Source organism: Macaca fascicularis, chromosome 2 (genome assembly GCF_037993035.2).
Source record: "Macaca fascicularis isolate 582-1 chromosome 2, T2T-MFA8v1.1".
Lineage (NCBI taxonomy): Eukaryota > Metazoa > Chordata > Mammalia > Primates > Cercopithecidae > Macaca > Macaca fascicularis.
The window spans coordinates 32,639,117-32,659,802 of record NC_088376.1 but is presented as its reverse complement, the minus strand read 5'-3'; the positions used below and the strand labels follow the sequence as shown (position 1 = coordinate 32,659,802).

The 20,686-nt window shown below is 36.0% G+C and overlaps 1 protein-coding gene across 24 annotated transcripts in view; it reads right to left on the bottom strand.

Annotated features, from left to right (window-relative positions):
- The window catches only part of ANKRD28 (ankyrin repeat domain 28), a 191,803-nt gene that overhangs the window by 26,731 nt on the left and 144,386 nt on the right, over positions 1 to 20,686 (bottom strand). For 20 of the 24 annotated variants that reach the window (XR_012430663.1, XR_010584705.2, XR_010584706.1 and 17 more), the window contains 9 exons: positions 20,087 to 20,165; positions 19,025 to 19,139; positions 17,638 to 17,720; positions 16,715 to 16,778; positions 15,152 to 15,220; positions 13,405 to 13,545; positions 2,506 to 2,617; positions 1,568 to 1,594; positions 1,107 to 1,181 (listed from right to left, as the gene is read on the bottom strand). Coding sequence is in view for 21 of the 24 variants with exons in the window: in XM_045385170.2 (XP_045241105.1) it covers positions 1,107 to 1,181; positions 1,568 to 1,594; positions 2,506 to 2,617; positions 13,405 to 13,545; positions 15,152 to 15,220; positions 16,715 to 16,778; positions 17,638 to 17,720; positions 19,025 to 19,139; positions 20,087 to 20,165 (765 nt within the window). In the remaining 3 variants the exon portion in view is untranslated. Of the gene's footprint in view, positions 1 to 1,106; positions 1,182 to 1,567; positions 1,595 to 2,445; positions 2,618 to 13,404; positions 13,546 to 15,151; positions 15,221 to 16,714; positions 16,779 to 17,637; positions 17,721 to 19,020; positions 19,140 to 20,079; positions 20,166 to 20,686 lie in introns of those variants that run through there. The other 4 variants (XM_074030974.1, XM_074030973.1, XM_065539364.2 and 1 more) reach the window with 4 other exon arrangements.

The following is a 20,686-nucleotide window of genomic DNA, read 5'->3' as shown; positions in this document are numbered from 1 at the left end:
ATGCTGCTGCTGCTGATGCTGCTCAGTCTTCATTTCTTTTCATCAATAGTAAAATGGCTATTTTTTCCATGCTGGCTTTGCCTTGTCAGACTTATTTACTATGCATGTCTGGGAGAGGTCATGGTGTTTCCAAGGACTCAAAGGGCAAAGAAGTAGAAAGCTTTAAGAATGCTTTCTTAGTTATTGAGAACATGATAGGAAGTATCATGGGGAGAAACGGCAGAAAATTTAATGTATATATGTCAGTGTTAAAACACACGCAAGGAGAGTATTAAGAGAAAAAATAATAGTACATATGAAAAGAAACATTCAAATGAATCACTGAACTTGTAGTGCTCCACACTGAATTAAGGATACATCCTTATAAGCATTTTACTAAAAATCAGGGATCTCACAAACAGCTGGTGACAGTACCCTGGTCTCCTGATTCTCAAAGTACCCCCCCCTTCCCTACAACTCTAACATGCTTTGTCTCAAAAATAAATTCTTTCAGTACAGAAAGCTAGATTAGGATCTACTTGAAATTTAAGGTAATAAGTTCTCATTTGACTTAAAAAATTGTCACATTCTTCCCTAACCTTCTTCATTTAGTGATTGACACTGGAAAAAAATTTAGAGGAGTCTTAAAGTGGAAGAGACATAACAGACAATGTAGCCAAATCCTATAGTGTGAGCAACTGAAGGACCAGTGAACACACAACCAGTTAGCACCCCAAGATCACAAAGTAAGCAAAACATTGTAGAAATACTACAGAATGTGTGTGTATACCATCTGCTTAGCCAACTTATAAGGCATTCCACTAGGGCAGCACATTTTAAAATTCACCATCACAGGCATATTTTCTGTATTTTCTCCCTTTCTCTCCCCAGAAGGCCCTGGGAAAGATCATTGTCCTTTTTTTTTTTCCCCCAAAGCAAGAAACAGAAAAAACAAAAACCCAGCACATTAAATAATTCTCTGAATTAAAGAAAGTTCTCAAAGTTTTAACTCCATGATAACTATTACATGGACCAAAAGTTTATGGTACTAGTTTGAGTCAACACAAATAGGTATTAGATATTTTCAGTAAATCAGCCATCAAGTTGGCTATGAAGGCAGTACTCACAGCCAAGTGTAAAGGGCTTATTGTTGCTCTATTATCTGAATCACTCAGCATGTCTGTTCCTGAGGTTTCCATTAACTGAAAAAGAAGAGGCATTTTAAATGTCAGAAAGACACACTACAGCAATTATTCTCTCCCACTCCCCCAGTTCAAATCCACTTTAGAGTATTACTTGGCAACTCAGCAAACTTATAAAACATGATTATTATGAAAGTGTAGTAAGGATAAGGAGCACAGACTAAGAGCTTTGAAGACAGGCTACAAACTAAGAGTTTGGGGGAAATGCTACTTAATTGCCACGAAGTAAACATCTTCCTTCCCTCTGTACACAAGATTTCTGTCACTATCTTTGCGCCTAATATGTAAAAACACTTTCAGCTTTAATGACAGCAAATAGATAAACATAACTGGTAGGAGGGAATTGAGTAATACTAATTGGTGGGAGGTAATTGACTAATACTTACAACATCTAGAGGAGTTTCACTTGCAATCTGAAATAAAGGTCAAAACAAAAATATTTAGCTTGGGAAGTATTCATCTATAGTAAGTCTTAACTTACACAGGGCTTTGCTAACTTTTACTCTAAACCTGTGCTTCATTTGGCTCCAAAAAATTAGATGTTTTGAATAAACAATTTCATATCACAATAGACATCAAATCTATATACATAGGTCTAAAATTTTGGTGTGAAGATCCATAATAACGTAGGAAGACAGTTATTTTTGTAGCAGGGCTCTAAGTGCTATAATTGTCAACCTCCCTTTTCTTTTGTATCTACTCTCCTTGAATTTTATTTCCCCTTGAAGGGAAGCAAAGTTTAACGTAATTTAATAAGGTAAGTCTAAATAAGAGAATCTTTAACCTAAAGTATCTGTTACAAACATGAGTATCTTTTCTTTGACTTTCCTTCTGGTTTGGTAAATCTGGGTGAATGGTGGTATTATATTCCAGAATCAGACCACAGTAGAAATAAAAACTTTCTTTGTAGAAGTGGAGTCTCCCTTATTAGGAGGGGTTGTGAAATAAATGCACCTTTTGGAATTCCCTAAATATATGGGGGATATATTCCTTTCACAGGGACTTTTATTTCTCATGTAAGACACAGTTATAGTCTTTTAGAAACTTATGAAAAATATTTATTTAAAGGGGCAGGAGAATACTGTAGACATGAACATGGGGTAATCGGTAGCCCTCTTCAGAGATCTAATTTTCTCCTTTTTTAAAAAGAAAAGAGAATGAGATATATCTTACTAAAACAAGTATGAACTTAAGATGTAAATAAATTCTGAAAATGTTAGAAAACAAAATGGAATTTGTTTCTTGATCCATTTATTCTCATTTTTGTTATATTATTAGACTATAAACTCACATTAGGTCTTTCACAAGCATTCAGGAATCTTACCAGCTGAAGACATAGACGGTGACCATAAGCAGCTGAATAATGAACTGCATTGTATCCTTGCTTATCACGGATCCCTGGATTTGCATCGTTTCTTAATAAGTATTCCAGGCACCTATATATAACAATAACATACTGAAAATTCTAAATCCTGCATATTAACCAATGATAAAAAAGAGTCTGAAATTAAAAACTGACAATTTTTCTTATACTTGAGTAATATAAAAATCGTAAATGTATTACACTATAAAAATCTGTCATTTAAATAACATTGACTAAAGTATCATAAAAATGCAAATGAAACATTCATGAAAATCTTCTTGATTCAAAGTGGATACCTCAAAAGTCTGTCAGACGGCTTTTTTAATACATGAAGGCTCTTTTTTACACAGTCTGTATCTATACCACCACCTAAACAACGTTGGATAGGATTAAACTTTTGGTGGTGGTGAGTACATAATATTGGCAATATTACTATTTATCTATCTAGAACACAGAATGAGTAAATTTTTCATCATGAAGCTCAAGAAAGGATGTTAAACAAAACAAAACCCCAAGAAACCAAGGTCAGAACTCAATGAACCTGAATTAGAGGACTAAGAAGAGGTATATAAACAGAGTAAAATGGTAAGAAGGTATCCATAAGAGATACTTCATTTCATTTCTGTGATATTAAAATAAGAAGAAAATAATTTTAAAAAACACTGTATATAAAACCACTATGGAAAACCGTCCAGAGATTCCTTAACGAATGAAAAGTAACACTACCATTTGATCCAGCAATCCCATTACTGGGTATCTACCCAGAAGAAAAGAAGTCATTATTTGAAAAAGGCACTTGCACATGTATGTTTATAGCATACAATTCGCAATTGCAAAAATATGAAACCAGTCAATTTAGGCTATCTATCAATCAATGAGTGTGTAAAGAAAAATGTGGTATATATACACCATGGAATACTATTCAGACATAGAAAGGAACAAAGTAATAGCATTCAGAGCAATCTGGAGTTGGAGATCATTATTCTAAGTGAAGTAATTCAGGGATGGAAAATGAGTATCGTATGTTCTCATCCATAAGTGGGAGCTATGAGGAGATGCAAAGGCACAAAAATGACAGAATGGACTTTGGGGACTCAGGCGGAAGAGTCCCCAAATTGTACCCAATATGTAGTCTTTTATCCCTCATATTTTACTCCATGTGAGGGATAAAAGACTACACATTGGATACAATGTACATTACTCAGGTGACCGGTGCACCAAAATCTCAGAAATCATCAATAAAGAACTTATCTATGTAACCAAAAACCACCTGTTCCCCAATAACTATCGAAATAAAATAAAAATAAATTTAATCATGTGTTTTTTTGGTCATTCGTTCTGTTTATGTGATGGATTACGTTTATTGATTTGTGTATGCTGAACCAGGTTTGCATCCCAGGTATGAAGCTGACTTGATCGTGGTGGATAAGCTTTTTGATATGCTGCTGGATTCACTTTGCCAGTATTTTATTGAGGATTTTCGCATCGATGTTCATCAGGGATATTGGCCTAAAATTCTCTTTTTTTGTTGTATCTCTGCCAGGCTTTGGTATCAGGATGATGCTGGCCTTATAAAATGAGTTAGGGAGGATTCCCTCTTTTTCTATTGTAGGGAATAGTTTCAGAAGGAATGCTCCAGCTCCTCTTTGTACCTCTGGTAGAATTCGGCTGTGAGTCCATCTGGTCCTGGACTTTTTTTTTGGTTGGTAGGCTATTAATTATTGCCTCAATTTCAGAGCCTGTTATTGGTCTATGCAGAGATTCAACTTCTTCCTGATTTAGTCTTGGGAGGGTGTATGTGTCCAGGAATTTATCCATTTCTTCTAGATTTTCTAGTTTATTTGCGTAGAGGTGTTTATATATTCTCTGATGGTGGTTTGTATTTCTGTGAGATTGGTGGTGATATCCCCTTTATGTGTCTATTGGTGGTTCGTATTTCTGTGAGATCGGTGGTGATATTCCCTTTATGTATCTATTTGAATCTTCTCTCTTTTCTTCTTCATTGGTCTTGCTAGTGGTCTATCTGATTATCTCAATAGATGCAGAAAACGCCTTCGACAAAATTCAACAGCCCTTCATGCTAGAAACTATCAATAAACTAGGTACCAATGGAAAGTATCTCAAAATAGTAAGAGCTATTTATGACAAACTCACAGCCAATATCATACTGAATGGGCAAAAACTGGAAGCATTCCCGGATGCCCTCTCTCACCACTCCTATCCAACATACTGTTGGAAGTTTTGGCCAGGGCAATCAGGCAAGAGAAAGAAAGAAAGGATATTCAATTAGGAAAAGAGGAAGTCAAATTGTCTCTTTTTGCAGATGTCATGATGTATATTTAGAAAATCCCATCGTCTCAGCCCAATATCTCCTTAAGCTGATAAGCAACTTCAGCAAAGTCTCAGGATACAAAATCAATGTGCAAAAATCACAAGCATTCCTATACACAAATAATAGGCAGAGAGCCAAATCATGAGTGAACTCCCATTCACTATTACTACAAAGAGAATAAAACACCTAGGAATCCAACTAACAAGGGAAGTGAAGGACCTCTTCAGGCAGAACTACAAATCACTGCTCAACGAAATAAAAGAGGACATAAATGGAAGAACATTCCAAGATCATGGAGAGGAAGAATCAATATCATGAAAATGGTCATACTGCCCAAGGTAATTTATAGATTCAGTGCTATCCCCATCAAGTTACCACTGATTTTCTTCACAGAATTGGAAAAAACTACTTTAAAATTCATATGGAACCAAAAAAGGGCCTGCATTGCCAAGACAATCCTAAGCCAAAAGAACAAAGCTGGAGGCATCATGCTACCTGACTTCAAACTATACTACAAGGCTACAGTAACCAAAACAGCATGGTACTGGTATCAAAACAGATTATAGAGCAATGGAACAGAACAGAGGCCTCAGAAATAACACCACTACAAGCATCTGATCTTTGACAAACCTGACAAAAACTAGCAATGGGGAAAGGATTCCTTATTTAATAAATGGTGCTGGGAAAACTGGCTAGCCCTTCCTTAGAAAGCTGAAAGAAAGCTGAAACTGGATCCCTTCCTTACACTGTATACAAAAATTAACTCAAGATGGATTAAAGACTTAAATGTAAGACCTAACACCATAAAAACCCTATTAGAAAACCTAGGGAATACCATTCAGGACACAGGCATGGGCAAAGACTTCATGACTACAACACCAAAAGCAATGGCAACAAAAGCCAAAATAGACAAATGGGATCTAATTAAACTAAAGAGCTTCCGCACAGCAAAAGAAACTATCATCAGAGTGAACAGGCAATCTACAGAATGGGAGAAAAGGTTTGCCATCTACCCATGTGACAACGGGTTAATATCCAGATCTACAAAGAACTTAAATTCACAAGAAAAAAATAACCCCATCAAAAAGTGGGCAAAGGATATGAACAGACACTTCTCAAAAGATGACATTTATGCAGTCAAGAGACATACGAAAAAATAGTTATCATCACTGGTCATCAGATAAATGCAAATCAAAACCACAATGAGATACCATCTCACGCCAGTTAGAATGGCAATCATTAAAAAGTCAGGAAACAACAGATGCTGGTGAGGATGTGGAGAAATAGGAACTCTTTTACACTGTCGGTGGGAGTGTAAATTAGTTCAACCATTGTGGAAGACAGTGTGGCGATTCCTCAAGGATCTAGAACTAGAAATACCATTTGACCCAGCAATCCCATTTCTGGGTATATGCCCAAAGGATTATAAAGTATCATGCTACTATAAAGACACATGCACACGTATGGTTACTGCGGCACTATTTGCAATAGCAAAGACTTGGAACCAACCCAAATGTCCATCAATGACAGACTGGATTAAGAAAATGTGGCACATGTACACCATGGAATACTATGCAGCCTTAAAAAAGGATGAGTGCATGTCCTTTGCAGGGACATGGATGAAACTGGAAAGCATTACTTTCAGCAAACTATCACAAGATCAGAAAACCAAACACTGCATGTTCTCATCATACATGGGAGTTGAACAATGAGAACACATGGACACACGGAGGGGAACATCACACACCGGGGCCTGTCAGGGGCTGGGGGAGGGATAGCATTAGGAGAAATACCTAATGCAAATGATGAGTTGATGGGTACAGCAAACCACCATAGCACATGTATACCTATGTAACAAACCTGCACGTTGAGCACATGAAAGTATAATGGCACACAAAAAAATTAATTAAAAAACATTATATAGGGCCGGGCTCAGGGGCTCATGCCTGTAATCCCAGCAGTTTGATAGGCTGAGGTGGGCAGATCACAAGGTCAAGAGATCGAGACCATCCTGGCCAACATGGTGAAATGCTGTCTCTACTGAAAATACAAAAATTAGCTGGACATGGTGGTGTGTGCCTGTAGTCCCGGCTACTCGGGAGGCTGAGGCAGGAGAACTGCTTGAACTTGCGAGGTGGAGGTTGCAGTGAGCCGAGATCACACCACTGCACTCCAGCCTGGTGACAGAGCGAGACTGCATCTCAAAAACAAACAAACAAACAAACAAAAAACAAACCCACCCCTGACCCCCACCCACACACAAAGAAACACAACAGTATATAGGCCATAATTTATAACTTTAATAAATTTTATTACGGCAAGAAAAAAAAAAAGGCACTGAAAGAGAAATGAAAAAATTCTCCCTTAGTTTGGTACCAGTGATCTTGGGCCATAAAGGTGAAATAGCCTCTGTTTATTCATTTGATATATGGAGAAGCCAGCTAAATAATCTAAAGTCTATTCATGTTCAAATTCCAAGTCTATAATTATTCAGTGATAATTTGTTTGCTATTCAAATATGTCTACCCAAATATTAAACTACCTGGGGAAAAAAATTCTTTAAACAAATACTCCTTGTTAAAAGTTTCCAAAATCACACTGAAGTCACATAAAAACAAATGAAAAGAAATTCTAAAGCAATGTAACTAATCTTTCAGTAACTCTAGCTCACAAATATATGAGAGCCATTATTTCAAGGCTAACACTTATTTCCTTAAATGCTGAATTTCTTAAAAAGGTTTAGATCTCTTAGAAATTACTTTCAGAATCTTTATTGTAATATCTTCAGTGGCAGCAAATATTTATCATTAAGTGCAATTTTGACATTTATGTTCAGCTAAAATTCTTTGGAATCAAGCATAATAAAAAAATAAGATTAAGCTGGGTGCAGTGGCTCATGCCTGTAATCCCAGCACTTTGGGAGGCGGAGACAGGCAGATCACCTGAGGTCAGGAGTTCAAGACCAGCCTGACCAACAGGGAGAAACCTGTCTCTACTAAAAATACAAAATTAGCCAGGCGTGATGGCGCATGCCTGTAATCCCAGTTGCTCGGGAGGCTGAGGCAGGAGAATCACTTGAACCCAGGAGGCGGAGGTTGCAGTGAGCCAAGTCTGCACCATTGCACTCCAGCCTGGGCAATAAGATCGAAACTCTGTCTCAAAAAAAAAAGGTTAAAGTGGGTATCACTATGATAAAAACAAAACAAAACAAAACCCAAGTCTGGCTCTAAAGTAACAAGACTGGTGTTTTGTTTTGTTTTGTTTTGTTTTACAAACTAGCTCTGAGGACATGTCAGGAAAAGGAAGCGTTTTAGTCAGTGTGTGAACTCTGTTTGTACATAGCCTTCATTGGTGCCCAATTCAGAGGACAGTGCTCACTGGGATGTAGAAAAAGCCTGCAAGTCTGTAGGAATACTTTACAGGCAAAAACATTTTACCCAAGGGCATTAAAAAAAATTTAATCAAGTTCTCTAGATGTTGGTGATAAAACAGAAATGGTTCTCCCTTACTAAGACCTGAATACAAGACTTATTCTAATATAATTTCTTCTACTGGCATACCTTTCAGATTTTGCTAAACAATATAAATTTTCACAATTACTCTGGGTAAGCATTATCTCTAACAAATGAAAAAGATTACTGACATTAAGTTAAATTTTGACTTTTCCCAAATCCTTTTGGCTAGAATATGGCAAACCAAGGACTAAACCACCTCAGGTCTTCTCTTTATCCATTGTTCTACGTTCCCACAAAGTTTTGGAACAGCGGTTAATCAGTTACTATTATAAGTTAACTAGATGCTTATAAAATACTGAATCACAAAATTACTTGATCTTGAAAATGTGGACTTCATTAGAGGATGGGGGCAGGAGAGTCTGTCTACTCTTTTTTCTGCTTGTACATTAACACATGCTCATTTTATAAAACCCAGACAATTAAGAAATGAAGATTCTCTATAATCTGTCCTCTGAAATAAAATATATACACAAAATCTGAAAAAATACTTAAGGCTAAACAATATTCTGTTATAATTTTTCCTCATTGTTAGGCAAATTAAGTATCTTCATCCCCACTAACCACAAAGGTTAAAATCAGAATGCATTTCAAATTATTTAAATTTATCCTACTCTTACCCTACCACTAATGAACTCTACCACTTTTCTAATGCAAGTTCAGACTGATTCAAGTTCATGTGTCCCATGGCTGGTCAGAGCCCTGGGTAAGGACCACTCAGCCAGGAAAACAGATGTGGTATTGTCACTCCCAGAGGCCCTCCTTCCTCTCTACTCTTCCCATGGCATACAATAGTTCTTACCACCACCCACAACCCCACCCCGGCCCAAAAAATCAGTTTTAAAAAATACAACTAACCTTTATAGGAAGATTAGGATGTGTCAGAACTGCTCCAAGCAATTAATGTATACTAAACCACTTTAAACTCTACATAGTCGTGACTGAGTTTAGACTATTATCTCCATTTCACAGATGAAATAGGCACAGAGAGGTTAAGTAATTTGCGAAGGTACCATAGCAAAAGGCAGAGCTAGTATCAAACATTGCTCTTACATACATATACAAAATAAGCTTAACAAAGTTGTTGAATGTAAGTCACATACAAAAGGCAAATATATCTTCTATATATCAACACAAAAAAAAATTAAAGATTGATTTTGGTAATAAAAAATATCAGAAATATAGGAATAAATCTCAGCATTACAAAACCTCTACACACAAAAAAATGCATGATCCCATTTTTATGAAGTTTGAAAACAGACAAAAATTAATTGCCATTAGAAGTAAAAATATAGCCCCATTTCCTAAGAGTGTTACTGTGGTCTAAATGTTTGTGTCTCCCCACACCCACTCACACCGTGAAATTCCAACCTCAAGGTGATGTTATTAGGAGGTGGGGCCTTTAGGGGGTGATTAGGTCAAGAGGGCAGAGCCTTCCCTCATGAATGGGATTAGTGTCCTTACAAATAAGGCCCAAAAGAGCTCTTTCACTCCTACCATGTGAGGATATGGCAAGAATATGCCCTCAAAGAGGAAGTGGGTCTTCTCCAGACACTGAATCTGCCAGTGCCTTGATATTCTTGACTTCTCAGCTTCCATAACTGCGAGAAATAAAATTTCTGTTGTTTACAAGCCACCCAGTTTTTGGTATTTTGTTATAGCAGTCCAAACAGACTACGAGAATTGTTACTGCGAAGTTACGATGTTGCTGAAACAAATATCTAAAATGTGGAAGAGGTTTTAGAACTGGGTAATGGATAGAGGATGGAAGAGTTACAAGGTGCAGGCTAGAGATAACCCATAAAATATTTTTTAAAACTATATATGATATAGAAAAGACTTTATAACATATACCAGGGCTTCGACTTTGATTAAGGCTGTGAGGAACAAAAAATGATCTACATACACATACAGCAATACAACTGTTGACGGTGATTATCTCAGGAGAGCTGGTATGAGGGGAATTTCTTCCTTATAATCAGGAAAAACAGCCCTCCAGCTTCCCTTCTCTTATATACCTACTACACACAGGTGTGGAGAAGACCCACATGGCATCCTGCTCAAAGACAACCCTATATGTCTTTGCAACAGGCAAATACATTTATTAATATTTCACATATTTAATATGTTTATTGTGATAGTAGCCATGTATTTGTTTGCTGGATTCTTACATGATGTAAAATAAAGACACTTCAGAGGACTTGCTGAATGACTATCTACCAAGAACGCAGGCATCAGGACAATCGGGGTGACTAGCAGAATGACTAGAATGAGTCAGGGAAGATTTCATGTATTTTTCCAATTATTTACTCAAAGTGAGGATGAAGGGATATAAGGCAGAGCAGAATTGTAATTACTGTATGTTGGTCCTAAACAGCAGAAAACCAATGTCAGATTGTTAAAAATTCCAAAGTATAAACAACAACTTTTCCTGGGGAGCTTTAAATTAGAAACTGTGATGCTGACAGGGGATTAGCTAAAAAAAAAAAAAAAACCAAGCATTTAAAAAAACAAGTAAGAAAACGTACATTACTGAACAATAGCAATTAGAAGCTCTGAGAAATCTGTCTCTTCTTTTAGAAAATATTTCATTCTTGCTTTGGCAAAATGAATGAATTATGGCTGATACTCTTATTACTCAAGCTATTCCTGGGAATACAATTACAACTAGGTAAAATTGTACCCAATTTAAGAAAAATATTTCTTACAATTTAAGAAAAAATAAATCCTTTAATGCCACTGTTTAAGCCTCCAAAACAATCACTTATTAAAAGGATGTCTCTGGTATCCCAGAAAAATTACTGTGGCTTATATTTTCCACAAGGCTCCCACAGAACAAATCATTGAATCAATAAATGACGACATTCGACAGGCTCTCTGGGATTTTGATAGTTAATAAACATAGGAAACAGAGGCTCCCATTAACAGTGTTAGATTATGCAGTCTCTTTTAGTTTTCCCAGCAACTCTAACAGGGAGGTTTCATTTTCCTTTTACAAATAAAGAATATTTTGGCTTAGCAATTACTTGCTCATGCTCAAATGGGTACACAGCACGGAGACTCCAAGATTTAAATTGGGTCTTTCTGATCCCAAGGCTCACGTTCTTTCCAGTGTATCACGCTGTTTAGTGTACATACTGAGGATTAAATATTTAAATAATAAAAGTCACTGCCTACTTGCTCAAAACAGTTTATATTCAGTGAGAAAACTAGTGATTTTAGTACTAGTACCCTTCTATAGGAAAAGTAGATTGGCTTACAATGAAACCACAAATCTCCAACACTACGGGTTGAATTATATGTTATTCCTTTGTGGTTTTGTGTGTGTGTGTATCCAGGTTTAGTGCATTTGTCTAAGGGCAGAAGGGTCAAAGTGTAATCTTTTTTTGGGGGAAGGAATGTGGGACACAATCTCTCAGTGGAATCTTGATCATAATGAGCTGCACCCAATATCCAGTCTGTGAAAGTAGTGGTAAAGGACTACAGATGGTGATAAAAGGTATAACTTAATTTAAGCAAATCTATACATCAAACCATGAAATTATAAAACTGATAAATTAGGGATAATCTACTTATCCAAGTTTACCAAAGAATTTTCTAATTTATAGTCTTTATCATAGATTTTATTTAAATAGTTCCTATCTAAAAACATACTTTATATTCTTGCAAATAAAGTACACATTACCATTGCCTTTAAGATTAGAATTTTAGGCTGGGCACAGTGGCTCACTCCTGTAATCCCAGCTTTTTGGAAGGCCAAGGTGGGTGGATCACTTGAGGTCAGAAGTCTGACACCAGCCTGGCCAACATGGTGAATCAGTCTCTACTAAAAATACAAAAATTAGCCAGGCATAGTGGTGGGCACCTGTAGTCCCAGCTAGTTGGGAGGCTGAGGCAGGAGACTTGCTTGAACCTGGAAGGTGGAAGTTGCACTGAGCTGTGATTGCACCACTGCATTCCAGCCCAGGTGACAAAGCGAGATTCCATCTCAACAAACAAACAAACAAAAAACAAACCAAGCAAAAAACAACAAAAAACCCCACAAAAACAAAAAAAATCCCTAGAATTTTAGCCACAATCCAACACAAAAAAAGTTACTTATAAAAACTGTTTTGAAATTAAAGAGTTTATACTAAATTAACATTTGTGAAGAATCGAATTATGCTTCTTATTTTGAGGGTAAAAAGTAAACGTTAAAAACTGAATAATTCTATGTTATATGAACTACATTTTATAACATCTTTCCCCAGAAACCATTACTTATTTTTACTTTTCACTGACCCACACCATGGGGAATTACCAGACACTGAAAATCTTTTCTGTTTTCAACGAGTTTATTTTCTTCCACAAAAAAAAAAAAAAAAATGTATCAAGATATTACAAATAGGTCTGGTAACTTCAGGTGAATATTATACTTATGGAACAGTTTATGCATCTTTTATTCTTGTTTTCACTTATTCATTCTTGGCCAACATTTACTTATTCTGTCATCTAATTTACTTATTTAAGCAACATGTAGTACCTACTACGTGCCAGATTCTGCCAGTTCAATTACTACCTTTTGGACACCAATTTACAAGGGTTCCTTGCAAACCTGAACTGTCTACCTCTGAAGGATACCTGTATTCCAATGTCTACCCAATCTTCTGATGACATTACTCATATACCTCCTCTCTCCCTTTCCCCATGATATATTCATGGCTGTAGCCTCTGAGAAGTCAGGTGGAAAAAAACATAAAAGTGATATTAAGATGCTCTTTTGGCAGGCAGGACAAAAAGGGACCTTTGTCTTTCTTCCACCAGATCAGCTAGTAAGGCTGGTGCTGAGAATAGGTAGTAATAACTATGATTTAGCAATAACTATGAAACCAATTTATTTCCCAAAATAGACTTAGGGCAAAGATAATCAACAAAAAATACAAAGAGGAAATACAAATTTGCAACAAAAACATCCCTGCGGAAGATGCCAGTTTATAGAAATAACTGATCCTCCACTCTCACTCATATGGTACTTACTTGCCATCTGTGTCTGATGTAGCTGCATAGTGCAGGGGTGTGCAGCCTCTTTCATCAAGGTCATTCACACTTGCTCCTGATCCCACAAGAGCAAACAGGCACTGGTAATTACAGTTGGCAGCAGCGTAGTGCAGTGGAGATCTTTTGTGCCCAAGTTAATACAAGGAAGATAAAAGCAAGAGACATAACTAGTAAACAAGAGCATAGCTGACTCTTACTACTCCCAGTTACAAATACTGTATTTACAGTGAGACTTAGACTGCCATATACTAAGTCTTGTGGAGGGCTGGACATAAAGCTAGAAGAAGAAAGCAAGGTGGCAGAGAACCTTTAAGTATATGAAATAAGATGAAAATGCAGTTATTTCATTGCCTCCAGGCAGTAGCAGCAATCCCACCCCCAGTCCTTTGAGTGACTTTCAAATAACCTTCGTATTCTGCTCAGAAATGTGAAAACTTTCATTTTAAGAAAGTTTCCCCTACATTAATAAAAATTTCCCCTCCACAGTACAGAGGTAGCAATTTCTATTCATGTCTAGAAGAGGAACAAAGGGAAAGAGAAAAAATAGAAGAAACATCCCAAAAAACACAATTAACCCTGAATTACTTTCAACCCTCTAAACTCAAAATATTTTTCAGAAGCCTTCTCTGTTATTTGTAGTATAGAATGCCTGAAGTATTAAACATTAATATAAACTGGATTAAAGTATAATTATAAAAGCAAATTAGCTATAAAAATATTGCATTCCAAAGCCAAACAAAGTGATTTTTTAATTTTTGTGGGTCATTAATTCTTTCCATTAGGAGGCTTATGAGAGCAGTCTGTTCTTCAAAGTAATTATGGTGTCAAATAGTTTTTATTTTCTTCTATTCATTTCTGATTTCCTACCATGCATAGTTCTTTTTACTTCTCTTCTGCACTGGTTCTATCACATGCATTGACATACATTCACACATTTTCTTCTGACATACACCCTTCCCTCTCATACACCTTGCTATGTATAATTCTCAAACTGTTGACCCACATAGTTTTGCTTATACTGTCATCTCTTTCAAACCAATTCCAGCTGCCTTCAATTCTTTCCTGTACGGATCTAATGAACTCTGTGTCAATTCCTACTCTAAGTAACTTAACAGTAGTTTGAAATACTGCTACCACAAATTCTTAACAATGAGGCCTGCTGAATGACTACAAAGACTGTCATTTCACAGCTGCCTTCCTGTTGTGAAATACTTAGTGGGATGTGTGGATATACGTGTGTGTGAGATTTATATAGAAAAGGAGAAAGAAAAATTACACGTATATATTTATAACCTATTTCCTCCCTCTTACTACTGCTCTGGAACAAGATATGGGCAGTAGAATCCCTCACAAAGAAACGACTTGAAGAAAGGAGAACTGTATCATTTTCTAGGTATTGTGAGTTTCTTGAAAAAACAAGTTCTATGGGGCTTTACATTTCCATAGCCATAATTATTGGATGGAGAGGAGTGATATCAAGTATAGAGGCATTTATAAGGCCAAGGCTGTGGTTGGTAGGCTAGGTCTGTGGTAGGGACTCAAGAAGAAAACTGTGGGTGAAAACGAGTATTTGGAAGTTATTGACTTTAGCTGGGACTCTCAATGAATCATGATCACAATGTACAAGATGCTAAATTGTTCAGTTTATTTTCAGAAGCCAGTTAGAAGGTCAATCAAGTTATTAAGTAAAAATAGGCTCCATAAAGAAACTATTATCATACCCTACCTCCCAAATTTGTCCTTTTTATTAAAGTCTGCACCAGTATTCAGCAGAAGGTTTAGGCACTCCAAATTCCTATTGAGAGAAAACACAGTTAGAAAACTTAATTGACAGTGATTTTATAATGAAATTGTTAGGTTTAAAGAAGCATGAAAGTATGTTTTTATATGAAGATAAATGTGACAAAAATGTCATGATTTACATTCTATGAAGAATAAAACATTAAAATTCATCTTATCTAGAATTTAGAAAGCTATATACTTACATACTGGCACACTGAGGAAATAACACATGATTCATGTTGTCACTGTTTAAAAGGAAGATCACATTTGCAAAAGAGACTCTGAGGAGGCTTTAGGAAACAATATGCTTATAGGCTTTTTTTTTTTTTTTTTTCCCTTGAGACAGAGCCTCACTCTATAGTTCAGGCTAGAGTCCAGAGGTGCAATCATAGCTAACAGCAGCCTTCAACTCCTGGACATAAGCGATCCTCCAAGCCTCAGCCTCCTGAGTAGTTAAGCTTACAGCTGTGAGCCACTGCATGAGTCCGGTAGGCTTTCCCTGATCTTTTCCTATACTATGACTGCTTACCTATATATATCTTTAGTTAATATTGGAGGAAAAGATATAACTTAAGTATTTCTATAATTTAATTGTATAAACCTCAACATCAAATTACTATGTTACAATGAAAACTGTAACTGCCAAGCAATCAGACACTGAAGTCTGTTGTCCCTCTCTCTCCAGGCAAGTTACAAGGAAGATAGGTTTTAACTGGAAGGTTCTCTGGTGACCTTGGAAGAACAAGGAAACCAGTCACATGCTCACAATCCATCTCTACAACTTAGACTGCGCTGGTGTACTCTCGGTTCAACGTACTTGTCCTCTGAAATCACTGAAAAATTTTAAGGAATTATCACTGAAAATAAAGTTTTTGCAAAATGTCCTTTTGAGAAATCATGAATTAAATGGCTTATCACAGATCTAAATTATCAGAAGCATTAGATAAGAAGAATGTTCCGGAGACCATGAGTTTTAGCTGAAGTTTGTTGCTCATTTGAACCAACTGCCTAATTTTCCCTGGTGGTACTATTTAAAAACTTAGTCCAAAATCTTCCAATCTCAAACTTTCCTCTTCCTAGTAGAGGTAAGACACAGCACAAAATGAACATTTTTTTCCGGAAAAAAAAAAAATTTAAAACAAATCTACTTAAAGAGTACTTGTTTATTCAGAATATTCCCAGTATTTTGATGTTCTCATTTGAGAATATACTTTTTAAAGAAACAATTTTATTAGATTTTTTCACTTATCCAGGAATTATGTTCTTTTATAGAAGGCAGTATTTCTTTTTGTAGGTTTATTCTCTCTCTCACTCATAACCTACAACTTGGCTGGAATAAGATGAAAAAAAGTATTCTGCCACCCTGGACCTTTTTTCACAAACAACTCCTGTTTTGTTTTCTATTTTCTGGTAGCCCAGAATTAATACAAGAGGAACCAAAGATAAGAGAAAACCTGCCAAGATCAGCTATCTTTTTCTTAAAGAAATAAAAATACTATTAACATACCCTCCAGCTGCAGCTGCATGTAGACAAGTCCTGCCAAAATCATCTGGGGTATCTATATCAAATCCTACAAGAATGAATACATCTTATTTATAACAGACATATTATTTTACACTAAAGAATTATGTCATGAAATGTCAAGAATCACATCCTCCCCTCCAATCCCAAACAAAACTATGGGTTCTGAAGTGCTAGGGTGCCTGTTTAAAAGCAATAGGATACAATGGAGTATTATTTAGCAATAAAAAGAAATAAAGTACTGATACTGATACATGAATAACCCTTGAGAACATTATATTAAGTGAAACAAGCCAGTCACAGATCACATGTCAGGTGAGTCAATTTATAGGAACTGTTCAGAACAGGCAAATTTTATAGAGATGGAAAGTAGATTAGTGGTTGCCTAGGGCTGAGGGAAAAAAGAAATGGAGATTAACTGCTAATGGTCTTTCTTTAACAGGGGATGAAGAGGTTTTTTTGTATTTTTTTTGAGACAGAGTCTCACTCTGTCTCGTAGGCTGGTGTGCAGTGGCGCAATCTTGGCTTACTGCAACCTCTGCCTCCTGGGTTCAAGCGACTCCTGCCTCAGCCTCCCAAGTATCTGGGATTACAGGTGCTCGCCACCATGCCCAGCTAATTTTCGTATTTTTTTTTTTTTTAGTAGAGATGGGCTTTCACCATGTTGGCCAGGCTGGTCTTGAACTCCTGACCTCAAGTGATCTACCTGCCTCGGCCTCCCAAAGTGCTGGGATTACAGGCATGAGCCACCACGCCAGGCCTGAACCCAACATCTTCTAAAAGGGGTTATTAAATTATCCATACTGGACCCATCTGCATGTAATTTTTAAAAAGAAGGATAAAGAGACCGTCTTAGAATATTGAGGGGTTTGAGGAGACATACAAAAGTCTGCAAAGGTTGCCCTTACCTGAAGAAAGAAGTTTTCTGCAGCAATCTGAAAAGCCGCTTAAGGCTGCCAAATGGAGGGGGAACATTCCATGTATGCCACGCCTAAAGTTAATAGAACAGGACAGTATCTTCATTTTAATACAAGAAAAATACAAACAGTTAAATACATTACGAAAAGACCACTTAAGTGAAAGGTAACTAAGAGTCAAAATGTCTAACACTATGGAGAGTAATTTGGCTAAAGGCTGACGGTAGGCATAACTTATTACCCAGCTATTTCTCTCCAAAAGTCGGGTTTTCCACCTTCAGCACTACTGTCATTATGGACTTTGCTGCGGAAACGTGAGAAGTCATTCTGTGCATGCAGGCTTATAGGCTGTTCAGCAGCATCCCTGGGCTCTACCCAATGGATGTCATTAACACTAACACCTTCCTCCCCAAATTGTGACAACCAAAAATGTATCTAGACATTTGCTTAGAGAGTAAAATTCACTACCCTGTCACCCCACCATTGAAACATTTCCATAATGCAATATGTTCAAGAATATTTATTGCAGTAATTCTGTAATAGTGAAAAACTGTAAGCAACTTGTATCTACAAATAAAGAGAATGAATATACTGTGAAATCTTTATCTGATAATTCTATTAAAAAAATGAACTAGAGCAACTCGTACAGATGTGGAAAAAGGCCCTAATTTGTATTTAGATGGCTAAATCAACAAGCTCACGTAATTTTTTTGGAAAAAGTTACAAAACAGATAGGTGCAGTACCACACCATTACAGAAAGTAAAAAAGATTTACAATTTGTTAATGAACACATGTAAATGTGATACAAAGAATGATAAACATAAATTTAAGTATGGTGTTTCTTGCAGAGCATTAACAGGAGGACTCATCTTTCAAACAAATTATTACAATGGGTACTTTAATATATAAAATAAATACAAGTAAACTGTTCTGACCAAAATGGGGGTGGAGGTAAGAAATCCTTTGTAGGATTCCAAGGAATCCCTGAACTTGGCACAGCACAGCCTGAAAACTATTATCCACAGATAGTATTTGGATGAAAAAAAAGCATTTGGCACATACAGCTTTCCGGGACTTTTAAGTACGTCTAGCTTAAAAATAAAGAGATCACAAAAATTAACAGCTCTGATCAAAACTGCATTATTACTCAAAGTGAGAAAGAACTGGAGTAAGATACATAAAAATACACTGGCTTACCAAATAAAATTGTATTTAAACATTTTAACCTACCACTTTGTCAATACAAAAGAAAGTTCAAGAAATTAATATAATATTGAGGATAAAATCCACATTTCCACCTAAAATATCCAGAAAACTGCAGTTCACTTCCCTTTATGCTTGCCTGTGTCAGTTATCAACACCTCAGTAAGTACTTACTTTGCCGTGTCAGCACCACTTGTAATAAGAGTGTTGATCAGCAGCTCATGGCCATACCGTGCAGCTATGTGCAGAGGAGTATTTCCATTCTTATCCTCACAGTCGATTACAGCTCCTGCAATACAGGACTTACTGTCAGATACTGGACCATATAAAGATCAAATCAAATCTACTACATGAAAAGTAATAAAAAATGCTGTTCACATACAAACTAATAGACATAGCAATTTTAAATAGATTTCATTCATAGCTCATTTATCGGGCCAGGCAATGGATTTACAGCTTTTATACTTAAAGCAATTGTGTGAATTAAGCGTAAGATTTCAGTAGATTTTTAAATTGACAAGAGGGTTCTAAGGTCCAGTAAGTCTGGAAACTGCTGTATTAAAACAAAATTAAACACGTTTCTTTAGAGCAATACTTCAGAGCTTTAATGTGCATACTCTTTGTCATCAAGACTACATGCAATGCTTCAAAAAGTATTGGATCATGAACCTATTTCAACTTTTCCCCTGCAAAACCATAGCACCTACTATCTTGAGGATAAGTTTCTTGGAATATGCCTTGGAAAACACTGATTTAAAGTAATATAACTAAAAGTTCTTTTGATTTAAAAGTTTAGCTTGCCTGATATTAACTTAAACACAAAAGAATACAACCTCAGGAAATTAAAATCCTGAAAACAGTCACAGATACTGAACAGGGGAAAATGATAAATGTATAATGTATATACAGAGTACACACATTAATATATAATACAAATTACGGTAGAAAGTAATTTTCTATTTAGCAATACTGAAAAAAGCTAATACTAACTGCTGAAGAAATAAAATAATTCAGGGAACCAAAACAAAAAACCAAAAGTACGAAAGATACAGCTACATGGTATTTTATACTCTTTAATATTTTATTTTCATGAGCTCTGAAATCATATATTAAAAATACACAAACTGTGATGACAATTTCTCAATACCATTCATTTGGTGGATGTTTTTACTACATTTAAGAAAAAAAACAAAAAACAAAAAACAAAACAAAACAAAAACCAGAAATACTTTTTACCACTCTGGATAATGGTTTGTGATCGGGAGAATCTACCGTGGAGAGCAGTCATGTGTAGTGGGGTTTTCCCATCTTTACTCTGGGGGAAAAAAAAAAATTACTCACTCTACTATATCCATAATATGTAATCCTTAGTTTTACTTTGCATACTCTCTTGCATCTTTATTTTATAACTATTATACAAGAATTAAGTTTAACTGAGGCCTATGGAGGTAAAACAGCTGTTTAAAATTAGGAATTAATTTTTTTAGCATGTGTATCATAAAACACAAATATACAAAAATTCCATGCTTACAGCTTATAAAAATTGGGAGTGGGACAGTAAGGATGTGTCTCCCAAGTTTCAGATTCAATATTTCACATTGCTCCAACATTTCCATTCTAAGAAATTCTGAATCCCTCCTTGACCAAGTAAAAGTGAGTATCAGAATTAACTTTGTGAATTTTGTGTGGATACATTAAAAAAAATAAATACAAATAATTTCAGCCACTATAATTAAAAAACTTCATATATTTGTTTATAGTTATATGTACTAGATATTTTCTCAAATCACTTAAAATAATAACTCAGACTGACTGCACACATATATATTTCATGTA